Source organism: Physeter macrocephalus, chromosome 6 (genome assembly GCF_002837175.3).
Source record: "Physeter macrocephalus isolate SW-GA chromosome 6, ASM283717v5, whole genome shotgun sequence".
NCBI lineage: Eukaryota > Metazoa > Chordata > Mammalia > Artiodactyla > Physeteridae > Physeter > Physeter macrocephalus.
Genome location: NC_041219.1, coordinates 507148 through 533387, shown reverse-complemented (window position 1 = coordinate 533387; position 26240 = coordinate 507148). Strand labels below are relative to the sequence as shown.

Genomic DNA, 26240 nt, shown 5'->3' with positions numbered 1-26240 from the left:
CCAGGAGTGGAATTGCCAAAAAGGAAATGCAGATGGCCAATAGGCACATGAAAAGATGCTTAACATTGCTAATTATCAAGGAAATGCAAATCAAAACTACAATGAGGTCTTCCCTGGTGGCGCAGTGGTTGAGAATCTGCCTGCCGATGCAGGGGACACGGGTTTGAGCCCTGGTCTGGGAAGATCCCACATGCCGCGGAGCAACTGGGCCCGTGAGCCACAACTACTGAGCCTGCGCGTCTGGAGCCTGTGCCCTGCAACAAGAGAGGCCGCGACAGTGAGAGGCCCGCGCACCGCAATGAAGAGTGGCCCCCGCTTGCCGCAACTAGAGAAAGCCCTCGCACAGAAATGAAGACCCAACACAGCCAAAAATAAATAAATAAATAAAAACTATGATGAGATACCACCTCATTGTAGTGTCAGAATGGCCACCATCAAAAAGAACACAAATAACAAATGTTGGCGAGGATGTGGAGGAAAGGGAACCCTCCTACACTGTTGGTGGGAATGTAAATTGGTGTAGCCACTGTGGAAAATGGTATGGAGGTTTCTCAAAAAACCTACCCTTTCTTTTTTTTTAATTTTATTTTTGGCTGCATTGGGTCTTCATTGCTGCGCTCGGGCTTTCTCTAGCTGAGGCGAGCAGGGGCCACTCTTCGTTGCGGTGCGCGGGCTTCTCATTTCAGTGGCTTCTCTTGTTGTGGACCATGGGCTCTAAGAGCACGGGCTCAGTAGTTCTGGTGCAGGGGCTTAGCTGCTCCGCGGCGCGGCGTGTGGGATCTTCCTGAACCAGGGCTCAAACCCGTGTCCCCTGCATTGGCAGGCAGATTCTTAACAACTGCACCACCAAGGAAGTCCCTACCCTACTTTTTATGTAGGATTCAAGGCCACAGAAGGGTATAAAATGAAACTGCAAAGCCAATGGTGAAGGCTAAGATGCGCTTCTCTGCAACCCCCTTCCATTTGGAGCTCAGGCTGAGCAGACGGGCCTCCTTGTTGTCCCCCATGTGGGTGGGCGAGTGGCTTTCTGTTCTACCATTTCACTGAGATAGTAGTTCTGTTACTCCTGACTTTAGACTGTGATGCAATGCAATAGGATTGGCGATGGGGAAGTCCTCCCTTCTAGCTCCCTACCTTGCATAAGCCTCATCTTCTGTCCCCACGTGGGACTAAAGGGTGATATAATCACTGCTCAAGTTTTCAATTCCCTCTTCCTTTTTCCTTGGAAATGTCCCTTACTTTCCTGAGTTCAGTTATACATTTAAAGTGATGTCTATTATATTTTAGTCAGAATTTCCGGGAGTTTTACAGCACAAGTATTTTTTAGATTATCTAGTTCATTGTATTTCCAGAAATGAAAGACGGGGAGGTTTTTTTAGTATCTCCTAAACAAGTCTATTTCTTTCTACCTGCAGTGTTGCTAGTTCATGCCATTATGGTGAGGGTCCTCCACCTGGTCTCGCTCCCTTGACTGTGTCCTCCTCCAGCCCCCAATCCTATCTACGGTCTTTGTCATCATCTCAAAACGCAGGTGTAAGCTGGTCTTCTTTCTACTTAAAACTCTACGAAGGCTTCTCAGGCCCTTAGGATAAAGTCCAAACTTCCTGGTATGATTCACAGGCCTCCATGATCTGGCACAATGTACACTGGGTGCCACACAGCTCACCACCTTGTTACTCACTCACACTGGCCTACTTTCTGCTCTGCAAAGCTAACCTACACCCCTTCCCTTCTGGTCTCTTATGAGTGATGTTCCCCTTGCCTGAACCTCCTCCTCTGGTCCCTTTACTGGCCAACTAGTCCTTCGGGTCTTCACTTAACGTATCACTTCTTCCAGGACCTTTCCTGGACCCTGCTGTCCCCACCCGCACTGCAGAATGGATTTCTGTCAGGTCTGTCCCTGGCATCCTGCATTTACCCCTGTCAGAGCCCTTGTATACTCTATTGGAATTGTCTGCCTACTTGTGTCTCAGATTTAAATTCTAAAGTAAATCTCATCAGAAAAACCTGCATGTATTTTTTTTTTAAACAAATGAAGTACAGTTGACAGTGAACATAGGTTTGAACTGTGCAGGTCTACTTACACAGATGTTTTTCAATAAATATAGTCCCTGTGGGACTTCCCAGGTGGCACAGTGCTTAAGAGTCTGCCTGCCAATGAAGAGCACACGGATTCGAGCCCTGGTCCGGGAAGATCACACATGCCACGGAGCAACTAAGCCCGTGCGCCGCAACTACTGAGCTTGCGCTCTACAGTCCGCGAGCCACAACTATTGAAGCTCGTGTGCCTAGGGCCCGTGCTCCGCAACAAGAGAAGCCACTGCAATGAGAAGCCCATGCACTGCAACAAAGAGTAGTCCCTGCTCGCCGCAACTAGAGAAAGCCCGCGCACAGCAACAAAGGCCTAGTGCAGCCAAAAATAAAAATAAAAATAAAAAATAAATTTATATAAAAAAACATAGTACCTCTATTTTCATTACATCCTTAAATTAACTAGATGTGGGGGAAAGTTTCTGTTCAGTTAGAGATCACAATATGTAGAACTGGGTTTGAGTCCTGATCTGTCCATAACTGTTTCAGCTTCCTGCCTTTAGGTGACTCATTTATCAATTCCTTTATTTTTGAAGCAGAGATAGTAGTATGTGGACTTTCGACTGTGCCAGGGGATTGGTGCCCCTAACCCCTGTGTTCTTCAAGGGTCAACTGTGCGATTAATATAAGGTTTAATTAAGCTAGATTGTACGCATTTTATCAAAGGCCCTTGTTTTAAGTCAGTCTCAACTGCAATGACCACAAGCATGATTGGGGGGTGGGATATAAATCTAAGCAACCCTCACTGCTTCTTTTCATGTAAGATCACTATACAGAAATCTTGAGGTCTTTGCTTGAAGAATCAGCTATTTAAAATTTGCCCATCCAAATACCTACCTGTGTTAAACAACAACTCCTAGTGTATTTATTGGAAAGAGAAACATGTCAAGAGAATACTATTAGTTTAAATGTAATACATTTATGCTCATAAATTATAAATGCAGAGGGTTGCTTTTATCTATGGGGATATATCAATCAACAACTTTTCAGACAAAAATGGAAAATTCTAAAACCAATAAGGGTGGTAAAAAGATAGGATATCCCCTTGGAAAGGTGAATTCGAGTTAAGTCCCCCTTACTTGTACTGTTGATGATCCTTAGTGCTTCTTGTTTTTGCCATGAACCTTTCTGCTAACTTTTCTAGGTTCCGAGAATATTCCGTCTCAATTTCGGCTTTTTTCCGGAAGAAATCTTGCAGGTCCTGCAGAAGCTGAACTCGCATCTCTGTTTGCTGCTCCAGGCATTTCTGTTGTTCTACCAGTTGAGCTCGAATTTCTAAGGAGAGAAGAGAATCCATTTGATGATTTCATGAAAATTACTGAGGTGTGCTGGTATGTGCAAGATAAAAATAATGAATCCTATTATACATTTAGCTCTGTATTGGACCTTTACGAGGCTGCTGTGTTCAGGCTGGGTCTTTAAATAAGATATCTGCTGACCCTGTAAAAGAATGAGATAAGCCTCCGGAAAGAATGTAATAAATAGAATAGAAACATGGATTACATGTGCAATACCACAAACATGCGTGGAGTCATGAGGGGAAAAAAATGAAAGCCTTTCAGATAACAATTTGTAACACGTGACATCTTTGGGTAGCTGAGGACACTGTAGTTTTTTAAACAGCATTTTACCTCAACTATCCTTTCTGAGTTTCAATGGCAAAGAAATGAGCATCATTTCTTCCAGACTTCTGAACCTTCTCAATTTCTTTGCCAGTTGGCACATACAAACACTGACATCTGGTAATTTTTATTTAGTGCATAAATTTCTAGTTTGTAAAACACATAGCTTCAGGGTTTATAGGAATGCCACACCTAAAAATAATTTCCTTTTATATCCAAATAATCCATTCATTATGGGGCAATCCTTGGATTCCACTTTATTATTCTGATCACAAGATCAAGAGCTCTTCACTTGGCTTTCACTTTTTCCCCATTCCTCAAACTAAGCCTTATCGACACATTTAACTGAAAAGAATCCTTTGACAATCTTAATACATTAGGAACAGGAAGGTTAGTCATTTAGTGATTTAGTAGAAACACAAAAGCAAAAGTGTGTCATGCAAAACTATCTGCAAATGACTGTAACAATGAACCATGTGTGTTTTGGAAAATAAGATACAGTAACTATTAACTACTGACTTGTTTTTGTTCTGAGACTCAGGGCTAACATCCAAAGACAAGAATATTCATACTGGAAAACTTCTTTATTTCATCCTTCCCAGTGTCGGGTGCATATTCCCTAAAAGTGAGGGCTGAATCTAATTCAGTGGAGTTTAAGAAATTGATGTCCAAATAACAGCTCAATTTCTTCCCATGCTTCTTCTTAAATAAAGACTGAGCTGACAGTACGTATGCACATACTTGACCATGTGTAATCAGGCTCATTAACAGCAGGGCCATCCAGTTCTGAATGAGGAGTCAGGAAATTTGCTCAACTTAACAGCTAATAACAATCGAATGCTTGCTGTTCTACACCCTAATGAAGTGGATACTAGTATTATCCTCATTTTGCAAAGAAACTGAGGTTTAATGAGATGACATACTTCATCTAGAGACTTCAGCTTGTAAGTGGCACCCACAGGACCTCTAACCCAGGTCCGTCCGTCAATTAATTGAACGCTTCTTCCTGCCTTTCTTTTCTTTTTTTTTTTCTTTTTTTTTTTTTTTTTTTGCGGTACGCGGGCCTCTCACTGGCTCCGGACGCGCAGGCTCAGCGGCCATGGCTCACGGGCCCAGCCGCTCCACGGCGTGTGGGATCTTCCTGGACCGGGGCACGAACCTGTGTCCCCTACATCGGCAGGCAGACTCTCAACCACTGCGCCACCAGGGAAGCCTACAAGCAGCTATTATTTAAATCTAGGGCAGGACCTACTAAATACTAATAATGGCCATTTTAAAGGAGCTAAAATTTACTGGTTTTTTTTGTGACTTATTTAATTTCTGTTCTACCAGAGCATCACCACAGGATGAATCAACATCAATAATCCAACAAGAATAACACACAAAAAGACTATGCTTTCAAACTACTCAATTAATTTGTTTAAAAAATTGAAATAGTCCCTGTAAGCTACAGAAATATTGACTAATACTTACCAAATAAAATGGAATTGCCTAGGAAAGGAGGAAACGGAGGCATTTCTTGCTATTGCTCTGATAAAGGGAAGTCCTAACCCTTAAAATAAATTTGTGTGAGACCACAGAGTGTGATGCATGTTTCTCGGAAAGATTGAGGCCAGGCTGGGCTGTTTCTCTAATATGTTACTGAATGATTAGGACTAGGACATAAAACTGATAGACTGGGTGTGATACTCATGATCATCCAGCAAAAAATAAAAACACAGTAACACTTCTAAAGCATCACAGATCATCTCGATTATTTCATAGTCTTGTTTCATCAGATTTTCCTTATGATGTCAAAAAAGTCTACATTGTGTGTGGATTTATCAGTACCTTTACCTGTGGGCTATAAGGAATTCTCCCAAATAACAGGTAAGAACCACTGGAATATCTTTAAAGAGAAGAACCCAATTAGACTAACTGGTTCCATCAATCATTCACATAATCATTGCTGATGTGAATATTTATATAATCTTGCATCTACTGATTAGCTAAATACTAGGTGCAAACTTCTGTGAAACATGCTGAGACTTCCCTGGTGGCACCGTGGTTAAGAATCCGCCTGCCAATGCAGGGGACACGGGTTCAAGCCCTGGTCCGGGAAGATCCCACATGCTGCAGAACAACTAAGCCCATGTGCCACAACTGGTGAGCCTGTGCTCTAGAGCCCATGAGCCACAACTACTGAAGCCGGTGCACCTAGAGCCCGTGCTCTGCAACAAGAGAAGCCACCGCAATGAGAAGCCGCGCACCGCAACAAAGAGTAGCCCCCGCTCGCCGCAACTAGAGAAAGCCCGCACGCAGCAACGAAGACCCAACACAGCCAATAAATAAATTAATTTAAAAAAAGAAATATGTTAAAAAGTCTAAAAAGGCTAGAAATTTGGAGCAAAAAAAACCCGTAAACGTGAATGAACTTTATTAATTTTTTTGTGTGAATAGACTGAATAAGCAAAGGCCGTTTCTTCATTTCACTAGAAATCTGAACCCAAGATTTATGCTTCTTTTACACTCTGCACCTTATGGACCCATGTTGGAGTTACGGTGTCACCTATTACAAGTCACATGACATGGGGCAAGTTGCTTAACATCTCGAAAAATAAGAGTTCCACCTCAGAGGTTGTGGTGAGAGAATTAAATGAGATGATATAAGTGAAAAACATGCTGCAATCTGTAAACCACTATGAAACAGATGGAGATGTTATTATTACTAGTATCAGCAGGCTTTCACTAGAAAAATATTTATTGACTATTTCCTTGTGCCAGACTCCCTTCTAGTGGCTCTAAATAACAGACTGGAAATCACAAGCCCCATCCCTCAGTGAGAAGACAGCCAAGACAAACAGACAGTGAGAGCTAGTGACCTTCAGGGCCTTGATTTACCAATGTCAAGGAGCAATGGGAGGAGGTGTGTCGGGAAACGAGGCAAACGCTGAGGGGGTGATCCTCAGGGGGACTCAGCAGTGTGCTGGCAGACACAAAGGGGAAGGGCATCCCAGGCTGAAAGAACACAAGCACAGGCAAGAGGAGAGAACAGGAAGAGTACCTTGCCAAGTGCTTCTCTGTGCTAAAACCTAACTCTGGCTGGGTAACGGGTCTAGTCATGGGCTAGGTCAGAAAGGATCCCACACGGTAGACTAAGGAGTAAAATTTTATCTTTTAGGCCAGTTTCCCCAACTGGCTTGATGGTAAGAGCCACCAGGGGTGATTACTAAAAATACCTGTGTCCAGGTCCCTCAGCTGGATATTTTGATTCTGTTGGTCTGACAGGACCGGGAACAGAGGATTTTAACTAAGTACCCAGGTGAATCTTACCACTGGGCAACCGCAGGAAACACCAGTTGGGAGGAATTGAACAATTTTGAACAAGAAAGACACATGATCAGATTTGCATTCTAGAAAACAGCACAAATAAATGAATAAATAAATGAAATGAAAGGCTACGTATCCTATACCTTATTAAATTGTTTCCTTTGTAAGCTACAGGGGTCCTCATTTGAATTATGAATTATTGGGCAAAACAAACCAACACCACCGACAAAAACCCTCACAAGAATGAATGGTATCCATGTTTTTCTCTGCCTAAGCCTATTATTTTAATTAGCTATGAATCACTCATTTCTGTCATCTGGTGTGGAACTAATGAGTATGTCCATGTTATCTGTTATCAGAGAGGAGAAGCTGATTGTCAACCACATTGTAGGAAAAAAGCTGTGCTGCCCAATATGTAGCCATCTGTCACACTGAGCACTTGAAATGTGGCTGCTCCAAATTGAGATGTGCTCTAAGTGTAAAATACACAGAGGACTTCAAAATCTTACTGTGGGGAAAAAAAAACATAAAAGTGTCTCATTAATATTTTTTATATTAATGTTAGAATTAAAAATTTTAGATATTTTGGTTATAAAAAGATGTTAAAATTAATATCACCTGTTCGTCTTTTTTTTTTTTTTTTTTTTTTTGCAGTACGGGGGCCTCTCACTTTTGTGGGCTCTCCCGTTGCGGAGCCCAGGCTCCGGACGCGCAGGCTCAGTGGCCATGGCTCACGGGCCCAGCCGCTCCGCGGCATGTGGTATCTTCCCAGACCGGGGCACGAACCCGTGTCCCCTGCATCGGCAGGCAGACTCTCAACCACTGCGCCACCAGGGAAGCCCCTTGTCTCCTTTTTTTAAAAAACGTGACTGCTAAAGAAAATTTAAAATTGGAAATGTGTCTCATCTATAGGACAATTCTCCTCTAGTACATTAGTGAATTAGCAACTAAGTTTCTCATAAGTGGAATCTGGAATGTGGGGTTACCATCAGAAAAGGTCTTTGAAGAGTTAGCGGACTTGAGATCAGAAGACAAGATTTATGCACAAGGCAAATACCGGGTAGAATACAGAGTATCAGGACGTCGGTTCCAGTTAGAAGTAGGACCTTGGAAGAGTAACCATCTCTGTGGAACTCATGTTTCCTCAACTGTAAAATGATCGCTAATCATAACTGCCATATTCGCCTCCCAAAGGCAATAGAAGGCTTCAATGACATGAGATATACAAAGACTTCCTCATCATGTCAAACACTGTATTGGCCAATTATCAAATAATGTGGATTGAAAAAAGGAAAATACAAGTTCTAGATTTGATGGTGTCAACTACACAGACTAAAGGACTTTCAGAAAAGAAAAGACCATAGGCCAGAGCTGGGGTCTTCATCACTGATAGCTTCAGAGGTAGTTGGCCCTGCACTGCATTTAAAGGATATGTAAAATTTGGAAGGCTATGCAAATCTGGGGAATGGAAAAGTAGTTCTTTAAATAACTGAAAATGATAATTCTTGATACCCTGGCCCAGAAGAGTAAGGTTCTAGGGAAGGAAGTTTAGGGTGGCTGGACCAGGTTACTGCCTCATGGAAAATATAACTCGCTAAAGTCTTTTTCTACTTCTGACTTATGAAATCACCAACGACTTAGGCAAACTAAATACCATAGACATATATGAAATCGGTTTGCTTCCATTCTAAGCTCAAACCATGGCTGCATCCTAGAACTCGAGATAATTAGCGCACTTGTGAGGGAGTAGAGTTAATGATAAAACCTTTTGTAATAAAATAAGAAAGTGTCCTCTCAGCACAGTTAATCCTCACTGTATGGATATGAAAGTAAAGTCAATTTCACAACATTTCCTGCACTTAAAGGAGAGGCTGTGTCTGTTTTTCTAAGTTCTCATAATAATATCTTCATTTGAAGTGACATTTACCTCAGTATTATTTTAGAATAAAGCTTACTACAAAAGCATCAGTTTTCATAGCGTTTGAAAGCCAAATATTATATTTTGGTCCATAACATTTTCAGGAAAAGTATGGAAAACTAATTTGTACTTTTTTTTTTTCCAGATGAAAGCTAGCCAGGATAAAAGGCAATAAATTAAGTTGATCAATTATTGCAGTTTATCTACATTGTAGGAAAGGCCAGGTTAAGGAAGTACAGATCTGAATGATTAGCTTTAGTGCTTTTATTTAGAATGCACAAGAGGCAGGACTTCATTACCTTCCCTATAATTAAGCAAGAACACTTAAGACCACATTAGTAGCTTGATTTTTACTACCAGAAAAAGACAGTGTGTGGAAATCACTGATCTATAGAGAGTCCAAAGATTTACATTTTGGAAGGGCTGTGTCACTGACAAAGGTTCAAGGCATTCTTTAAACGTTGACATTCTTTCCTGAAATAATTCAACATGGAGTCTCATGGAGTAAACATGTTACACATGTTTTTCTCTAAATAAATTTTAAGAATGAAAAACTTTTAAACTAGTTTAAATCTTCTGTATTGAATTAACTGCAAATTGAGGCTTTTTTCAAATTATAATTTTAAAGCATCTACTAGAACACAGTTTAACCCCACAAGCAATTTACCATTTATGTCAAACAGGAGAATATTTACTGAGTTCCTACTATGTTCTGTGATAAGTACTTGATGTAGTTTAGCTCATTTCATTCTTACAGCAAACCTATTATGTAATGCCTCCATTACATACATGAGGCAATTGAAGCAGGAGGTTAAGTGTTTGGTCCAAAGTTATACAGTGAATAAGTACTAGAGCTTAGATTCCCATTCAGGTTTGTCTGACTCCAAAGTTCATGATGCAAAATTATAACCCTCAACAATTATACATAGTGTGCAATTACACAAAGCAAGCCTAAGTGATCTAGGCCTAGCCTTAGAGATAAGTTATTAGAATGTATATAGATGCTGTATATAACTATTAATGTATCGAATAAAAGTTTAAGTGTCAAATGTCTAGCATCATTTAGAAAAGCAATAAAAATTGCATTTCTATCTCTTACTTAAAGAAAGCCAAAAGACAAAAAAAAAAAAATCTAACATTTTACAAAACTAGCTAAGTGGCTAATGCTAATTCCCTAGTACTTCCTGAATGTCACAGCTTTATGGGAAACCATGTATTTTGGTCAATTGCTTTGGTTTTAAATCATTACTGTACTATTGTTATTATGTTACAATGACTGTAGAGCTTTGAACTATATAGCTTATGAATGAATCCCCTGAATACAAATATCACATCTCTAAATTTACATACAACACATAATAGATACTCAATAACTATCTTTGATGAATGCTTGCTTCAGTAAAGATAATTAGCTACTAAAATGCTTCGTTATCCACATCTGGACATAGGACTCAAATTTTGCTAATTCATAAAATGTGTTTCCTGCCTCATCTCCCCGCAACCCACCACCCCATCACTACACCTCTTCATTCTTTGCTCCATGTGGTCCTGCGGGCATCCAGCCCTACAAGCTTTCCCACATAAACAATGTTCTACTCAGTCAACAGTTGAAAAGAACTCCAGTTAAATCCAGTGAAAATCATGTTTTAAACATCTCTCAGTTAAAGGTATCTTTTATATGTCCATTTCTAACATAAGTGAAAACCTTCATCTAGGAAAATAACAAAGGAAGCACTAATCATTTCACTTAATTTTCCTTAGACTTCTATTAGAGACTTTGATTGGATTGCTATTGGCAACTTTATATCTTATTTTTATTTAACTACAGTTCAACAAATGAGAGCTCCAATAACCTCTGGCTCCAAGTGAACTACCTGAACTACCTGAACTATCAGGAGCTGATACAAGGAAACTGGAAAGTAGCCTAGTTACCTGTGCTTCCTTAACATTCATTTTACAGCTGAACGTCACAATTCTGGATCACAGAATAAATACCTTTCAATCCTAGGCTACAAAATCCTTAAAGAGATGGCAATTTAAAAAATCATATATAGCTCTATACATCTATATATGTAAATATACACACACATATATATTATATATATGTATATTTTAAATGATTTTTTTTAGGTCTAAGCAAATACTGAACATCAACCAGCTTGTGAAAATGTCAGAAATAATAATTCTCTTCTTCATTTCATCTCTTCAAAGTACCACAGAAAATGTCCAATTTGATATGCAACCTATGTACTAAAGTAACATTCTTCTATTTTATCCTCAGATGAAAGCCAAATTCTATAGTAAAAGTTATTTCTGGTCCTGCACGCTCAACCTTTACCCACTTAACCTGCAGAAATCGAATTCAACGATGTTCTCTCATTGTCTGCTCAACAAGCCAAGGAGTGAGTACAAAAATGCTTACCCTTTTCATCTGACACACATTTACTGAGTAACTGTCAGGTGCTGGGCCCTGGAGAAGAAAAGATAAACCCATTGCTTTTTGCCCCCAGGGCCTCCCAAGGTAGCTCCTGGTCTACAGACATGGAAATGAGTAACTTATTTTTATAACTATCATCATCTACAACAGCAATGTTGTAAATCCTATAATGGAAGCATGAGGAAAGTGCTGTGAGGACACAGAGGAAGGGACAATAAATTCTGCCCAGGGTAAATCAGGGAAGGCTCTGAGGTGACACTAAGGCTCTGAATAGCTCTTAGTGCATTGTTGAGAAATACTACCCTCTCCTCCCTCCAAATCCCCAAGCAGAAGTGTCAAATTGGGGGTGGGTGTGGGAAGGGTATTACAGGCAAAAGGAGTAGCCTGTGCAAAGGCCCCAGGGTATGAGTATCTGGAGAGTTCAGGGCATTTACAAGAATGGCAGTTTGTTACATATTGCAGGGTCATAAGGTAGGCAGGGGCTGGATCAATTATTAGGGGACTTAAAAGTAAATATTCTATAATGATAAGGGGTGTTATCTTTACTCAGCTCTCATTATAGGGAATGCTTCAATTTATTTATTTAACAAGTTAAAAACAAATGCGTATCCTCCCCTCCCACCTGAGGATGTAATGTACAGCATAGAGAATAGTCAATGATATTGTAATAACTTTATATGGTGACAGATGGGTACTAGACTTATCGTGGTGATTTTTTGGTAATGTATAAATATTGAATCACTATGTTGTACACCTAAAACTAATATAATATTGCATGTTAACTATACTTCAATTTATTCAAAAAATGCATACTATTCACATTTAGAAAGGATAGCTGTAGAAATATGTTCTAACTGGTTAAATTATCAGAAAATGACATTTTCTGCCAAATCTTTGACAAGAGATTTTTTTTTAAGTGTTTAATGCCAATTTAGATAAGAGAAGGCAGTGTCAGCTATATTTAATAGAATACTGAGAATATGGAGCGGAAGGATTTATAAGTACCATAATGTGATCAGAATTGCCTTTTATTTCACTATAATTAGATTTATATCTAATTTTGAGTTGAAGTAGCTTAAAATGGCAAATTATTTAAAACACCTATCTTCTACCTTTCTTTTTTTTTTTTTCTTTTTGTGGTACGCGGGCCTCACACCGCTGTGGCCTCTCCCGCTGCGGAGCACAGGCTCCGGACGCGCAGGCCCAGCGGCCATGGACCACGGGCCCAGCCGCTCCGCGGCATGTGGGATCCTCCCAGACTGGTGCGCGAACCCGGTTCCCCTGCATCGGCAGGCGGACGCGCAACCACTGCGCCACCAGGGAAGCCGCTACCTTTCTTATATACTTTGTGGTCCAGTCATCTTGCAATTTACTTTGAAAAGGTATCATTTAATCTGTATAATAAAGCAGCAGTTTAGAAACTAAGGTAAAAATGCTAGTAGCATTTTCTCATCTTATACCTTTTTAAAAGCTCTTTATAGGATCTCAAACACAATATTAGCTTTATTGCCTCTGCCCCGCCCACTCTTACACAGCTGCTCTTATCTGGAAGAGATTCATTTTTCAAATATGATCAGATGCACGAACAGCTCTTAGTGCATTGCTGAGAAATACAATCCTCCTCCCTCCAAATCCCCAATACCAGCTACTTTTTCTGGACTTCTGCCCCTACTATGCCATCTACCATCTAAATGTTGCTTTTGATTGAAACTTCCTTCCCAGATCTCCACTCACACACCGTCCCCCCACTCCGCTGTTACGTTTCCCCAAGGCTTGGGTAAGAGGTACTACAAGAAGAATACGGGAGACAATGGGCTGATGGATTGGAGGGAAAGGCAGGCTGGAGGAGAAGAAAGATAAAGGGAAACATAGCTTCCTGAGAAAACAAAGGAGAAGAAAATCAAGGATATGAAATCTAAGAAAAAAAAAAACGGTCATGAAGAACCTAGGGGTAAGATCCTAGGCGTGTGGGATCTTCCCACACGCCGCGGAGCGGCTGGGCCCGTGAGCCATGGCCGCGGAGCCTGCGCGTCCGGAGCCTGTGCTCCTCAACGGGAGAGGCCACAACAGTGAGAGGCCCGCGTACCGCAAAAAAACAAACAAAAAAAACGGTTCTACTGGATAATCTGTGGTTCCAATTTATGTTTTGTTTCTCTCCTCTTTAAACACATGTTAGAGAAACAGAATCTCAAATTTACAGTAAGCCTTAGAAATCATTTAGTCCTATCTACTGTCTGGTGATCAAACTCCCCCAAGTCCATGCCTGCACAGAATTCACTACCTCTCTCCTAAGAACAGTCTGTGCTGTCAGGCAACTCCAACCCTTAGAAAAGTCTCCTTGAACTGAAGCAAGAACCCCTCCACTGGTTCAACAAAAAACATATCAAATGCCAACAGTACGACTCATGCTAGTTGCTTTTACATAAAGATGAATAAACTGGGGCACCCCACCCCCTCTGCAAAGAATTCACAGAAATACTTCTTAAATTAAATATCAAACTTCCCAAAAGGTACTGTGTATGAGTCAGCGCACTTGAGAGACAGGGCAAAGTCAACCAATTAAGAAGCCCAGGATGTCAGACAACTCATGAGAAGTGAATACTTAAAAGAAAGGAAAGGTTTAACAGTTATGAGGAAATGGTTATGAAAACTCATACGAAACTTCCTTCAAAACCTAACATCTTTTCCTAACCACTGTGGGAAACAAAAGCTAAAAGAAAGACGGTTGCCAAGTTCATTACCCACTACAATAGGAGCAGATATACCCATAACCTCCATGCTTGAAGTGGTACAAAATAGGTTTCCGCATCACCACGTGTTTTCACTTAACAAACCTCACCCCTTATTGATATCTGTACTCTTGTTCTGCTATGCTCTCCCTTAAGCCTAAGTCAAGTAAAAGATATTCAAGCAACACCATTCCCATTTTTCCCCAACCCCAAGTTGCCCAATTAAGAAAAAATTGAGAAAAAAAAAATCAGTATATGGTAGCTTAAAGTTGGCGTGACAGCTAGCTGCTGAGAAGACTTGGTCCAATAAAAACTTGGTCATAAATTTGGTGGAAAGCTTTATTTCTCCAGCTGCGTATACGTGAAAATTTCCTCTGTTACTATGATCATGTTACTTTTTTTTTCTTTGAAAGCCACAAGTTTAAATTCTGAGTCCTGAATTTGGGTAATTTATATAATCTTAAATCTCAAGTAAAACCAATCTCATTGGGTTGTTATGAGGATTAAATTAGATAATGCATGTAGAGAATTCAAATTGAGCCTCACATAGAAAACGCTCAAACAAATGGTACCTATGGTTATTATTATTACATCTGTTGGTCCTAGAATATCTTCACACATTTCCTGAGAATTCATATTTTCTGTGAGTTCTAATGTACTGTAGATTCTATTTGAGGGTGGTGATCATGCATATTAAGAATGCACTTTTATTTTCTCCATCATTCATGCAAACATACTCATTTTAGAAGATTATAAAAGTAGAAAGAAGGGGAAAATTACCCATCTTGGGAACACACCTGTTAATATGGTGCAGTTACTTTTTGTGCTTTTAAAAAATATATGAATGATTCTTTTAATTTAAAAATAACCGTTTATTGCTACAAAAGCAGACATGTATATTATAATGTGTTAGAAAATGTAATTTTAAAAACCCACTTAATTTTCTATCACCAAGAGATAAATACTGATAACATTTTGTTGTATACTTTCCCAAATATTTTCTAATATGCAAAGCTCTAGGTTATATTCATTTTGATTTTCCAACCCCTAATGATTTCTTCACATGCAGTTTCTGGTGTAGAAGATACAACTCCACTTGTACACGGGTAAAAATTCCAGAGCATCTCTAACTACCATCACTTGTCCCCTCCTAAGGGCCAGGCCCTTTATTACGTTACTTCAAATCTTTACAAACGTCCTGCAAAATACACTCCAATATCCCTATTTTGCAGAGCTAGGTTTCAATCCATCTTTGTCTGACTCCAAAGCCTATATTTTCTTAAAGTTATTGTGTATCTGAAAACAATTAAATAAGCTCAATCGATCCAGATCCTTATTTTGGGAGCACAGTAGTATGGTTCTCATTTTACAAAATTTTACAAAGTTACACAGTAAAGAGGGATAAGGTTGGGTCTTAAAAACAGTTAATTGTGTTGTGTGTTGAGGACACCACCATTTTAATGCAAAGATAACCCTCTGCTGTGAAATGTTTAAATTTAGAGTTTGCTGGGATTTTACATAAAATAAACACACCCTAAAGCCATCCACAAGCAATCACTGGTGTGCTGTTACTGGGGTATAATTCAAAGAGAAAACCCACAATTTAACTAGGGAGTTGCAAAGCCTCAGTGTATAAACCACGGTTTAACTTTCCCTGGGGTTTAAAAGCCTTGCTTATCGGGCTACTGGGAAAGATAAACTGGTAATCCACAGACATGGATGAGATTCCCAGCTCTGTCACTAAATACTTCAGTGACCTTGGGCAAGTTATTGACCCTCTTCTGGGCTCAGGTGACTTCATCATTAAAACAGGTATAAAAAATACCCATCCTCTGGATAAACAACAAGGTCCTATTGTATAGCACAGGGAACTATATTCAATATCCTGGGATAAACCATAATGGAAAAGAATATAAAAAAGAATGTATATATGTGTATAACTAAGTCACTTTGCTGTACGGCAGAAATTAACACAACACTGTAAATCAACTATCTTCAATTAAAAAAGTAAATTAAAAAAAATACCCATCCTTATGGACTCACACTATTGTCAGAAGGATGAAGGTATGAAATGTCAAAGGGCTTAGAAAATATAATGTTACATTCATATGTAAGATATCTAACAAAAGTAATGACAATAATGTATTACTAAAGTGAAATATGATTGAGTGCATATAATGTCAGGCATTGTTCTATTTTATTGATATATGAATTAACTTATTTAATTCTCATACCATTTCTATTAGGTAAGTACTATTATTACCTCAATTTTACAGACACTTAAACTGAGGCAAAAAGAGGTGAATAACTTGCCCATGGTCACTTGGCCAGTAGGTAAAACTGGATTCTGAACCCAGGCAATCTGACTCCAGTCCAGGCTTTTAACTATGAAAAGAAGGTTCCTAGAATTCTTTTTTTTTAAAATTTATTTTATTGAAGTCTAGTTGATTTACAATGTTAACTTCTGCTACAGTAGAATTCTTTACTTCCTCCTTCTCACTTCCAACAGCCCCTGTGCCAAGCCCCCAGGGGAAAAAATAATACCAAAATATTTTCAATTGCTTCGGCAACTTTTGCTGTTTCCAATTATATAATTTTCTTTATAAAATAAATAAAACAAGAAAGTAATCTTGAAGCTACTCTGAAAAATCTGTTGATTAAAAAAAAAACACAAAACAGATTTGTCTTTTCCAGCAATGTTATATATATTTAGGCATACCAGGTAATATCATTAAAAAAATTTTTTTTAAGGTTTACAATTCTTTCAAATACTGAATACTGCTATTTTAAAGATGGTTCTCATTAAAATCTTTCCCCAATGATCCTGAAAAATTATACCCTGCTCTGAAAGGGATGATACATACTACCTTAAATTTTCAGTTCTGGGAAAAACCTAAAAAGAGGAAAAGTATGCAATGGAGATAAAAATCTAAAGTAGGTAACAGTCACATTTCAAAGAAACTCAATCTACTGAACAGCATCATCTACTGAGTCTTCCCTTTTAACTAGGGCTTCCTATGGAGTTAAATATTATATGAGCTAGACATTAGTCTATGGCTGTTGAATATATTCCTCCCCCACATTTTAATTCTCTCCCCAAGGCATCACAGCCAGATGATATGCCCAACTGCAGACAAGTACCCTCAGAAAGTAAGCAGGTAGAAATTGAATATGAACCACAAATGTAGGCCACATATGTGATTTTAAATTTTCTAGTGGCTACATTGAAGAAAATAAAAGTAACAGATGAAGTTAATTTTAGAATATATTGTATTTAACCCAACATATCAAAATATTATAATTTCAACATGTAATCAATATAAAAAGTTAATAATGAGATATTCTGAAATTTCTTGTATTAAGCCTTCAACATGGTGTGTGTATTTTAACCTTACAGCACACTGCAATGAGGAACTAGCAACCTTTCGAGTGCTGAATAGCCACCGATGGCTAGTGGCTGCCATATTGGCCAGTAAAGTTCTACAGAGTGGTTTTAAGAGTATAATGAGGATTAGAGAATAAGCCACTTTCTCACCCCCAATCAGCAAAGCATAGGTCAAGGAGAAAACTTACAATAGGTTGATAATTCTGCACTGTTTAAGAGGTACATAGTGTTTTAGTGTAAAGGTCCTCTTCAACTAGAACTTAAAAAGCTTAGATTGTTAAGTATGTGTATGTATATACACACAAACACACGATTTTAGTATCTAAATAATAACGATCAATAAAATAATAAAATTGTGGCCAGTGTGAACACCCAGTGTGACCGAACAAAGGGAAGCACTGGGAAAGAATGCGGGAAATGTACTACTGGGGAGTTCTGAATGACAGTGATTAAAACTGCACCCTATATCAAAAAACAAAAGCTCTAATTCGAAAAGATACATGTACCCCAATGTTCACAGCAGCACTAATCACAATAGCTGAGACATGGAAGCAACCTAAATGTCCATTGACAGATGTATGGATAAAGAAGATGTGATATATATACACAATGGAATACTACACAGCTATCAAAAAAGAATGAAGTAATGCCATTTGCAGCAACATGGATGGACCTAGAGATTATCATACTAAGTGAAGTAAGTCAGACAGAGAAAGACAAATATCCTATGATATCACTTATATGTGGAATCTAAAAAAAAAAAAAAAAAAGTACAAATGAACTTGTTTCCAAACAGAAACAGACTCAAAGACATAGAAAACAAACTTACAGTTACCCAAAGGGGAAGGGGAGGTGGTGAGAGATAAATTATTATTATGGAATTAACAGATGCACACTACCATATATAAAATAGATAAACAATAAGGACTTATTGTAGAGCACGGGAAAACTATATTCAATATCTTGTAATAAACTATAATGGAAGAGAATTTAGAAAAAGAATATATATATATTCTTTGCTGTATACCTGAAACTATCACAACATTGTACAACTATACTTCAATAAAAAAACTGCACCCCATATTGATTTCCTCTTTTCCTTTCTTCCCACGTCCCGTCTCACTTCATTGAGGCCTATCCTCAGATGTCACCTCCCCTGAAAGGTTTTATCCAATTATTGATATCAAGTATACCCACCAGCCCCCAGCCCCCACCAATCTATCCCGTTGCTATAGTTATTTTTCTTCATGTCACTGATTATTCCCTGACATTAGAGTACACATTTATTTACTGGTTAATTAGCTATTTCTTCCCCTAGAATGTAAGTTCCATGAGGACAGGGAAGTTGTTTTATTCACTGTGAAACCCCAGCACGCACAGAACGCAGGGATTCACTGGTTTCAACATGTTTATTCAACACACCTGTGCATCCACCATCCATTTTAAGCCATTGTGACAGGTACAAAGAGGATACTCTTAGACTTGGGCCAATGGTGCCCCTGTGCTGGTAAGGAGTTCTGGGGACCTAGGGAGTGTTCTCACACAGATCCTGCCCCACAGGTAGAATGTGCTCTCAATTCCCTGTGCATACAGCCTGAGCCTGCTTCCATAGCCTGCCCAGCCTCTGCTCCAGATCCAGCCAAGGCCCTTTGCAGTGAAGGACAGGGTTAGGGGGTGAGAACAGAAGAGGTGAGCACAATTCTTGTCCTAAGTAGTTCAGTTCAATAGAACATGCCGCAACCATGAAAGTGTTCTAGAGCTGTACTGGCCAATACAGTAACCACCGGCCACATATGGCTACTGAGTACTTAAAATGAGATGTGATTAAGGAACTGAAAATTTTAATTTTTGTACCTAATCTTAAAGTTAAATTTAAATAGCCACTGTACTGGACAGTGCAAGTCTAGTGGAAAAGAAAATTAATGATTACAGAACAGGTCTGAATCAGTTTCCTATTGCTGCTGTAACAAATAACCACAAATTCAATGGTCTGAGAGTACAAATTTATTGTTACTGTTCTAGAGGTCAGAAGTCCAAAAAAGTCTTTTGGGGCTAGCATCAAGGGTATCAGGAGGGCTAGTTCCTTCTGGAGGGCTAGTTCCTTCTGGAGACTCTAGGGGAGAATCTATTCCTTGCTTCTTCCAGCTTCTAGAGACTGTCAACATTCCTTGGACCTGTACTGAAAACACGCTCCAATCTCTGCTTTTGTTGTCACATCACCACACTCTCTCCAGTTAACCCTCCTGCTTCCCTTTTATGATTTCACCTTGTGATTTCACACTAAGCCCATCTGGATAATCCAGGATAACCTTTCTCATTTCAAGATCCTCAACTCAGTCACATCTGCAAAGTCTTTTTTTTTTTTTTTTTTACCATATAGGGTAACACTCACAGGCTCTGGGGATATGGATATCTTTGGAGGACCATTATTCAGCCTACCTAGATTGCTGAGTGCTATAGGAGATAAGGAGACTCAAAGAGGAAAAGAGAACCAGAGAAGGACTTTCAGCCGGAAAAAGATCACTCTGGTATAGCAGAATGACTGGAGAGATGTCAGACTGAGGGCAGGGAGACCAATGAAGATGCTTACTGGAAGGAAAGAGTAGAGTTGAAAAAAGAGGTGAAAAAAGAAGCCTAGAGCCAGTTAGTGGAGAAGAAAGGATGAGGATGAGAAGTATTAAGGAGGTAGAACCCCCAGAACCCCCAATGGGGAATCCTGGCCTGAGGGGATGTTGGAGTGAAGGACAAAGTGAGTGAGAATTTTAATGCTAACCTCTTGGAATTCCAGCTGGGGATTCAGAATATTTGTATCATTTTCCTGTCTATCAATGTTACCTTATATTAATTCCACTAACCAACCAATATACAAGGCCATTTTCCACAATATGAGGTGTTTTAAAAAAGCTGATCCATCTTGTGAACACTATGTAGAACTTTCATTGGATGTTCAAAGATGCGGATGCATACACTGTGCAAGAAGGCAGGAGGGTCAGTCTGGCCTCCAGAGGATTTTGGTCATTTCAGCTTAATGCCAAGGCATGTTCATCAGGACTTAGGAGTTTTTTAAAGGTGTAGTATGGAGTTTTAAAGCCAGAAGATAAATCTAGTGTATTCATCTGAATACAGGAGAGTGAGTAAGCCTGTGTGTGGGCTTTGATACCTCATAGACCTGGGTTCAACTACTGCCTTTACCATAATATTAGCTTTGACTTTTGAGGAACCTACTTAACCCTCTGAACACCAGTTTCTTCATTGTTAAAGGAGAGAAAATAATGCATATTATAGGGTTGCTATGAGGGTTAAGTGATATCCTCTTTTATGTCCAATATAGTTTAGGTAATCAATAAAGGTAATTTTTCTTTATTAACTGATAGCACTGTTTGCAAGAATCATCATCAGAAAAACACATTGTTTCTTACTAATAAATCTGGTTAGGCTCTCCTAAACAGTAAAAACAAAAACAAAACCCAAAAAACAAACAAAAAACTCACACAAGTAGAAATTTCAAATCTGGAAAGAAAACACATCAGCAAATCCTCATGAAATAACTATGGATAATCTAATGACATGGATTTAAAGCTTCAGGATAAATGACAGATGAATTGAATTTTTTAGCTTCTATGTCAGCTTTAAATGATCCATCAGGCTTCACTAGTGTTTTAAGGAACATAGTAAAACTCACCCAAGTTAATCAGCACCAATACATTAGGGAAAAATTAAATATACAGGCATCCTCCATTTGTGGACTAGCTATATCCCTGAAAAAAATATATATCTTGCAGACTAGATTTTGGTAATCAGAACTTATTTTCCCAATGGTAATTTCAGAAATTTATTTCTCTGGAAATATGCAGTAACATTTTTTGGAAACCAGCCATAGGATTAGGATAGATGGTATTTGGTATTCTGGCACAGATGAAATTAAACAGATTGCTCCATGTTAAATTTGGGGTCTTGCCAGGGTCATGTTTTGACTGAAGTGGCAAAGTAATCTCTACCTTCTGGTAATGAAAAAACATCCCATCCTGTAACTGACAAACTGGAAGATGGTCTATCTAAAGTACATTTATCTATATTACCTTCCTGGGGCAAGACAGTTCATTTATATTGAAGACAGCAATTCCCCTCCCCAGTTAACGTTTTAGTTGAATGGGACAACTTTATGAACAGACACACCATTAACCTGACACACAGGGACAGAAAAGACTGGGGAGGGGACATCGGAGCTTAAATACAAGAAATTGTTAAACTCAGCATTCTGTTGATGAGGCCTACAGTAGGGTGTGGTGTATGCTTTTTAGGACTGGATTCAAATTCATAGTTGTGTTTTTAAAAATAAGGTAACAGCTACAGAAAGCTAGTAAACAACTTAAGATACAGGCTGCCAAAGTAACACAATTTGCCCCATCAGCCTTCTATTTGCAAACCCTAATTACCAAAGGATAGCAAATTAAATGCTCATCTTCACTGTCCACAAACAGTATTTTTTTAATGATATCCTCTGGGCCCTACTTCACCTTATTAAACACTCAGTGAAGTTGCTCATAAAGTCAAGTCATTCAACAAGGACGATCAATCACAGTTAACGGTCACTGAGAAAACCATACTGTAACTCTTAAAAGACAATTTCACAATTAGGAGCAAGCATGGGACACAGCCTTCTGATGAGGAGGGCTCTAATTCCCCAGTCTTCTGGGGAGTGAGAAGGGAGTGATGCGGATGGGGAGTAAGCCGAAGTATGGCTCCAGACAGCTAAGCACGCTGGCACAGTGAGCGGGTGGAGGGTGGCACTGAGGACCCGCAAGCAGAAGACTTTCCAGGGCTCTTCAAAGTTTCTGAAAAGGAATCCAAGGGCCCCAGTGACTCCACTGGGTGCCAGGGTGTTTTCTTGGAGTTGCCACTCACCTAACCCCTACCAAGCATGTTCCGAACCGTTTCACAGTGACATTTTGGGAAAACTCAGTCCCTGTGTTTTCCTAGCATAAATTTGGAGTCAGAAAAGAAGGCAAGCTCAGAAGATCTCAAACAGGGACTCGGAGACTGCTGTGCATCACCCCCCCCGCCGAAACTGTACCCTCGTTGCTGTGGGGAGCAGCCTCCGATGGCACCATTCCCTTTGTCCTCTTGGGGGTTCACACTGGCCACTGCGCTTATCCTTTTCCAAGACTCAGCGCCCACAGAGTCATGGAGAATGGAGATGCAGTGCCAAACAAGAAACCACTTCCGGAGATTTTTTTATACCACATGTCTCATTCAAGATTAAATCATGCAGAGGCAAAAAAAAAAAAAAAAAAGCCAAGCTTCCAAGAAGAAAACTGATGAGAGGGAAAAGAACGAATTAAGAAGCCGGCAGACAAGTAACAAAGACAGGCCGCAGCCCCGTCTCTCCCCGCCTGTATGTTTTACCTGACACCCACGTGCTCAACTCTCAGTTCCCATATGGTTTCTCTTTCTCAGTTTGAAACTGGGGGTGGGGTGTGGCAGGAACAAGCACAGGTCCACTTTGTTTCTACAGAATTTACCACAGAATCCCACAACATGGTAGAAAGGAAAGCCCAGTTAAACAGAGGCCCCCGCCAGGCTGTGGGAAGTCCCTGACTCTGCTTCCTGCTCTCTATCTCTGCTCAGGGTCAGGTACAGAAGATGTTCTATCACAGGCACAGCTCCAGGCTCTTTGGTCCAGCTGTGGACATTTGCTCTTGTTCAAGGGGATCTCCTGCCTGAGGCCTGAGTGGCAGACTGAAAAACAGCAGCTGGCCAAGGAGGAAGAAGCCCAGAAGAGTCACCAGCGCCAACTGGCCTGATGTCCAGCTCCTCACCTGAACCGGTTAAGGTTACAGCCTAACCTTCCAACATACCAGGAACCTGTGGTTCCTAATCCTTGAGAATAATGTGACCTGGCAAAATATTGTGCCTTCAAGTGTTCATAGCCTTATTTATAATAACTGAAAAGTGAAAACAAACCAAATGTCCACCAACTGATGAATGGATATATAAAATGGGTATGCATACAATGAAATATTATTTAGAAATAAAAAGGAATGAAGTGCTGGTACATGCTACAACATGGATAGACTGTGAAAACGTCACGTAAAGTAAAAAAAAGTCACAAAAGGTCAAATATTATATGATTCCATTTATATGAAGTGTCCAGAATAGGCAAATCTATAAAGACAGAAAGTAAATTAGTGGTTGTTTAGGGCTGGGGGGAGGGGGACAGGATGGGGAATGATGGCTAATGACTATAGGGTTTCTTTTTGAGATGATGAAAATGTTCTAAAATTGATTGTGGAGATGGCTGCCCAACTTTGGATATACTAAAAACCAATGAATTGTACTACTGTAAATGGTCAAGTGTATGGTGTGTAAATTATATCTCAATAAAGCTGTTACCAAAAAAATATTATACCTTGTTTTCTGATCCTTAAAATGCAGATTTGTATCCTATCAATATGAGAGCATATCTAGAAGCTAGGGCAAGATGGTGGGAGCTCCCTTATATTTTTGTTGTATCAGGACATAATTTTTAAAAAGACTTTTGTTTTTTAGAAGAGTTTTAGGTTCACAGAAAAATTGAGCAGAAAGTATGCAGATTTCCTGCATTCTTTCTGTCCCTTCACATGCATAGTCTCCCTCATCATCAGCATCACTCACCACAGTGGTATATTTGTTACAATCGATGAACCTACATTGACACATCATGATCGTCCCAAGGTTCATAGTTTACAATAGGGCTCACTCTGATTGTTGTACATTCTATGGGTTTCGACAAATGTATAATGTCATGTATCCACCATTTTAGAATCATAGAGAGTATTTTCACTGCCCTAAAAATCCTGTGTTCTGCTTATTCATCCCTCCTCCAACTCAACCCCTGGCAACCACTGATGTTTTTATTGTCTCCATAGTTTTGCCTTTTCCAGAATATTATACAGTTGGAATTATACAGTATATAGCCTTTCAGGTTGGTTTCTTCACTTAGAAATATTCATTTACGTTTTCTCCATGTCATTTTATGGCTTGATAGCTCATTTTTTTTTAGTGCTGAATAATATTCCATTGTCTGGATGTACCACAGTTTATTTACTCATTCACCTACCAAAGGACATCTTGGTTGCTTCAAAGTTTGGACAATGATGAATATAGCTGCTATTATAAACATTCACATTTTAATTATTTATAAAATAATTTTCCTATTTCTCTTTCAGTTTATCTCTTGCATATGCTTCTCTACTATCAAGCACCTGATCATCTTGAGCTATCCTTTTTTTCCTTTTTAAATGAGTTCATGACAGTGGGAACTGGTTTTTTCACAGCTTTGGTTTTGACTGACCATTATGACTCCTTGAATAATTTATGTGCCTGCATCTTTGAAAATATGATGCATGTTAATAGCTACATAATAAATCGAGCTTTTAATGACATATTATATTGTGAAAAATGTCTTAAAGCTTTGCTCCATGAAGATCTACAAATGTCACACTAGAGTAGATCCTTATTTGTCATCTAAGATCTTCCCAATTAAAAAAAATTATTTATTTAAATTTTTATTGAAATATAGTTGATTTACAATGTTGTGTTAGTTTCAGGTATATAGTAAAGTGACTCAGTTATACATATATACAAATATTATATATATTCTTTCTTTACACTTGCTTCCATTATAGGTTATTATAAGATACTGAGTATATTTCCTTGTGCTATACAGTAGATCCTTGTTGATTATCTATTTTATATATAGTAGTGTGTATATTTTAATCCCAAACTCCTAATTTATCCCTCTCCCCCTCTCCCCTTTGGTTACCATAAGTTTGTTTTCTATGCCTCTGAGTCTATTTATGTTTCGTAAATAAGTACATTTGTATCCTTTTTTTAGATCCCACATTAAACAATATCATGTGATATTTGTCTTTCTCTGTCTGGCATACTTCACTTAGTATTATAATCTCTAGGTCTAGCCACGTTGCTACAAATGGCATTATTTCATTCCTTTTTATGGCTGAGTAATATTCCATTGTATATATGTACCACATCTTCTTTATCCATTCATCTGTTTACGGACACTTAGGTTGCTTCCATGTCTTGGTTATTGTAAATAGTGCTGCTTTGAACATTGGGGTGCATGTATAAGATCTTCCCAATTTGAATAATGTCTTTGTGTGATTTTCCCATTAACCTTCATTTGGATCTCTCTGAAGGCCCATCTTGAAGCCACTGTGGGTTGAAATGAACATGTGTGCCTCTCCTCTCCTGAATTCTAAGCTCCACAAAAACAAGAACTGTATCTCAATCATCTATATATCTTCCCTATCAAGCACAGTGCCTGACACATAGCAATAATCCAGCAAATGCATGTTATACTGACATGGCCATGCCACTGCTGTTCATGAATGATGTGCATCCTACTTAAAAAAAATAATTTAAGTTTTAAAAAAAACTTCAAAAAAAATAAGCTCTTTTAATCTACAAAGAAATTGTGGAGGGCTTCCCTGGTGCCGCAGTGGTTGAGAATCCACCTGCCAATGCAGGGGACGCGTGTTCGAGCCCTGGTCCGGGAAGATCCCACATGCCGCGGAGCAACTAGGCCCGTGAGCCACGCATCCACCTGCCAATGCAGGGGACGCGTGTTCGAGCCCTGGTCCGGGAAGATCCCACATGCCGCGGAGCAACTAAGCCCGTGCACCACAACTACTGAGCCTGCGCTCTAGAGCCCGCGAGCCACAAGTACTGAAGACCATGAGCCACAGCT

General features: G+C 39.3%; 1 protein-coding gene across 3 annotated transcripts in view; it reads right to left on the bottom strand.

The window, feature by feature from the left end:
• Positions 1-26240, bottom strand: part of SRGAP1 (SLIT-ROBO Rho GTPase activating protein 1) — a 270945-nt gene that overhangs the window by 137803 nt on the left and 106902 nt on the right. For all 3 annotated transcript variants that reach the window (XM_028490343.2, XM_024122891.3, XM_024122892.3), the window contains exon 2: positions 3171-3366. In XM_028490343.2, coding sequence (XP_028346144.1) covers positions 3171-3366 — 196 coding nt within the window. The remainder of the gene's footprint in view (positions 1-3170; positions 3367-26240) is intronic.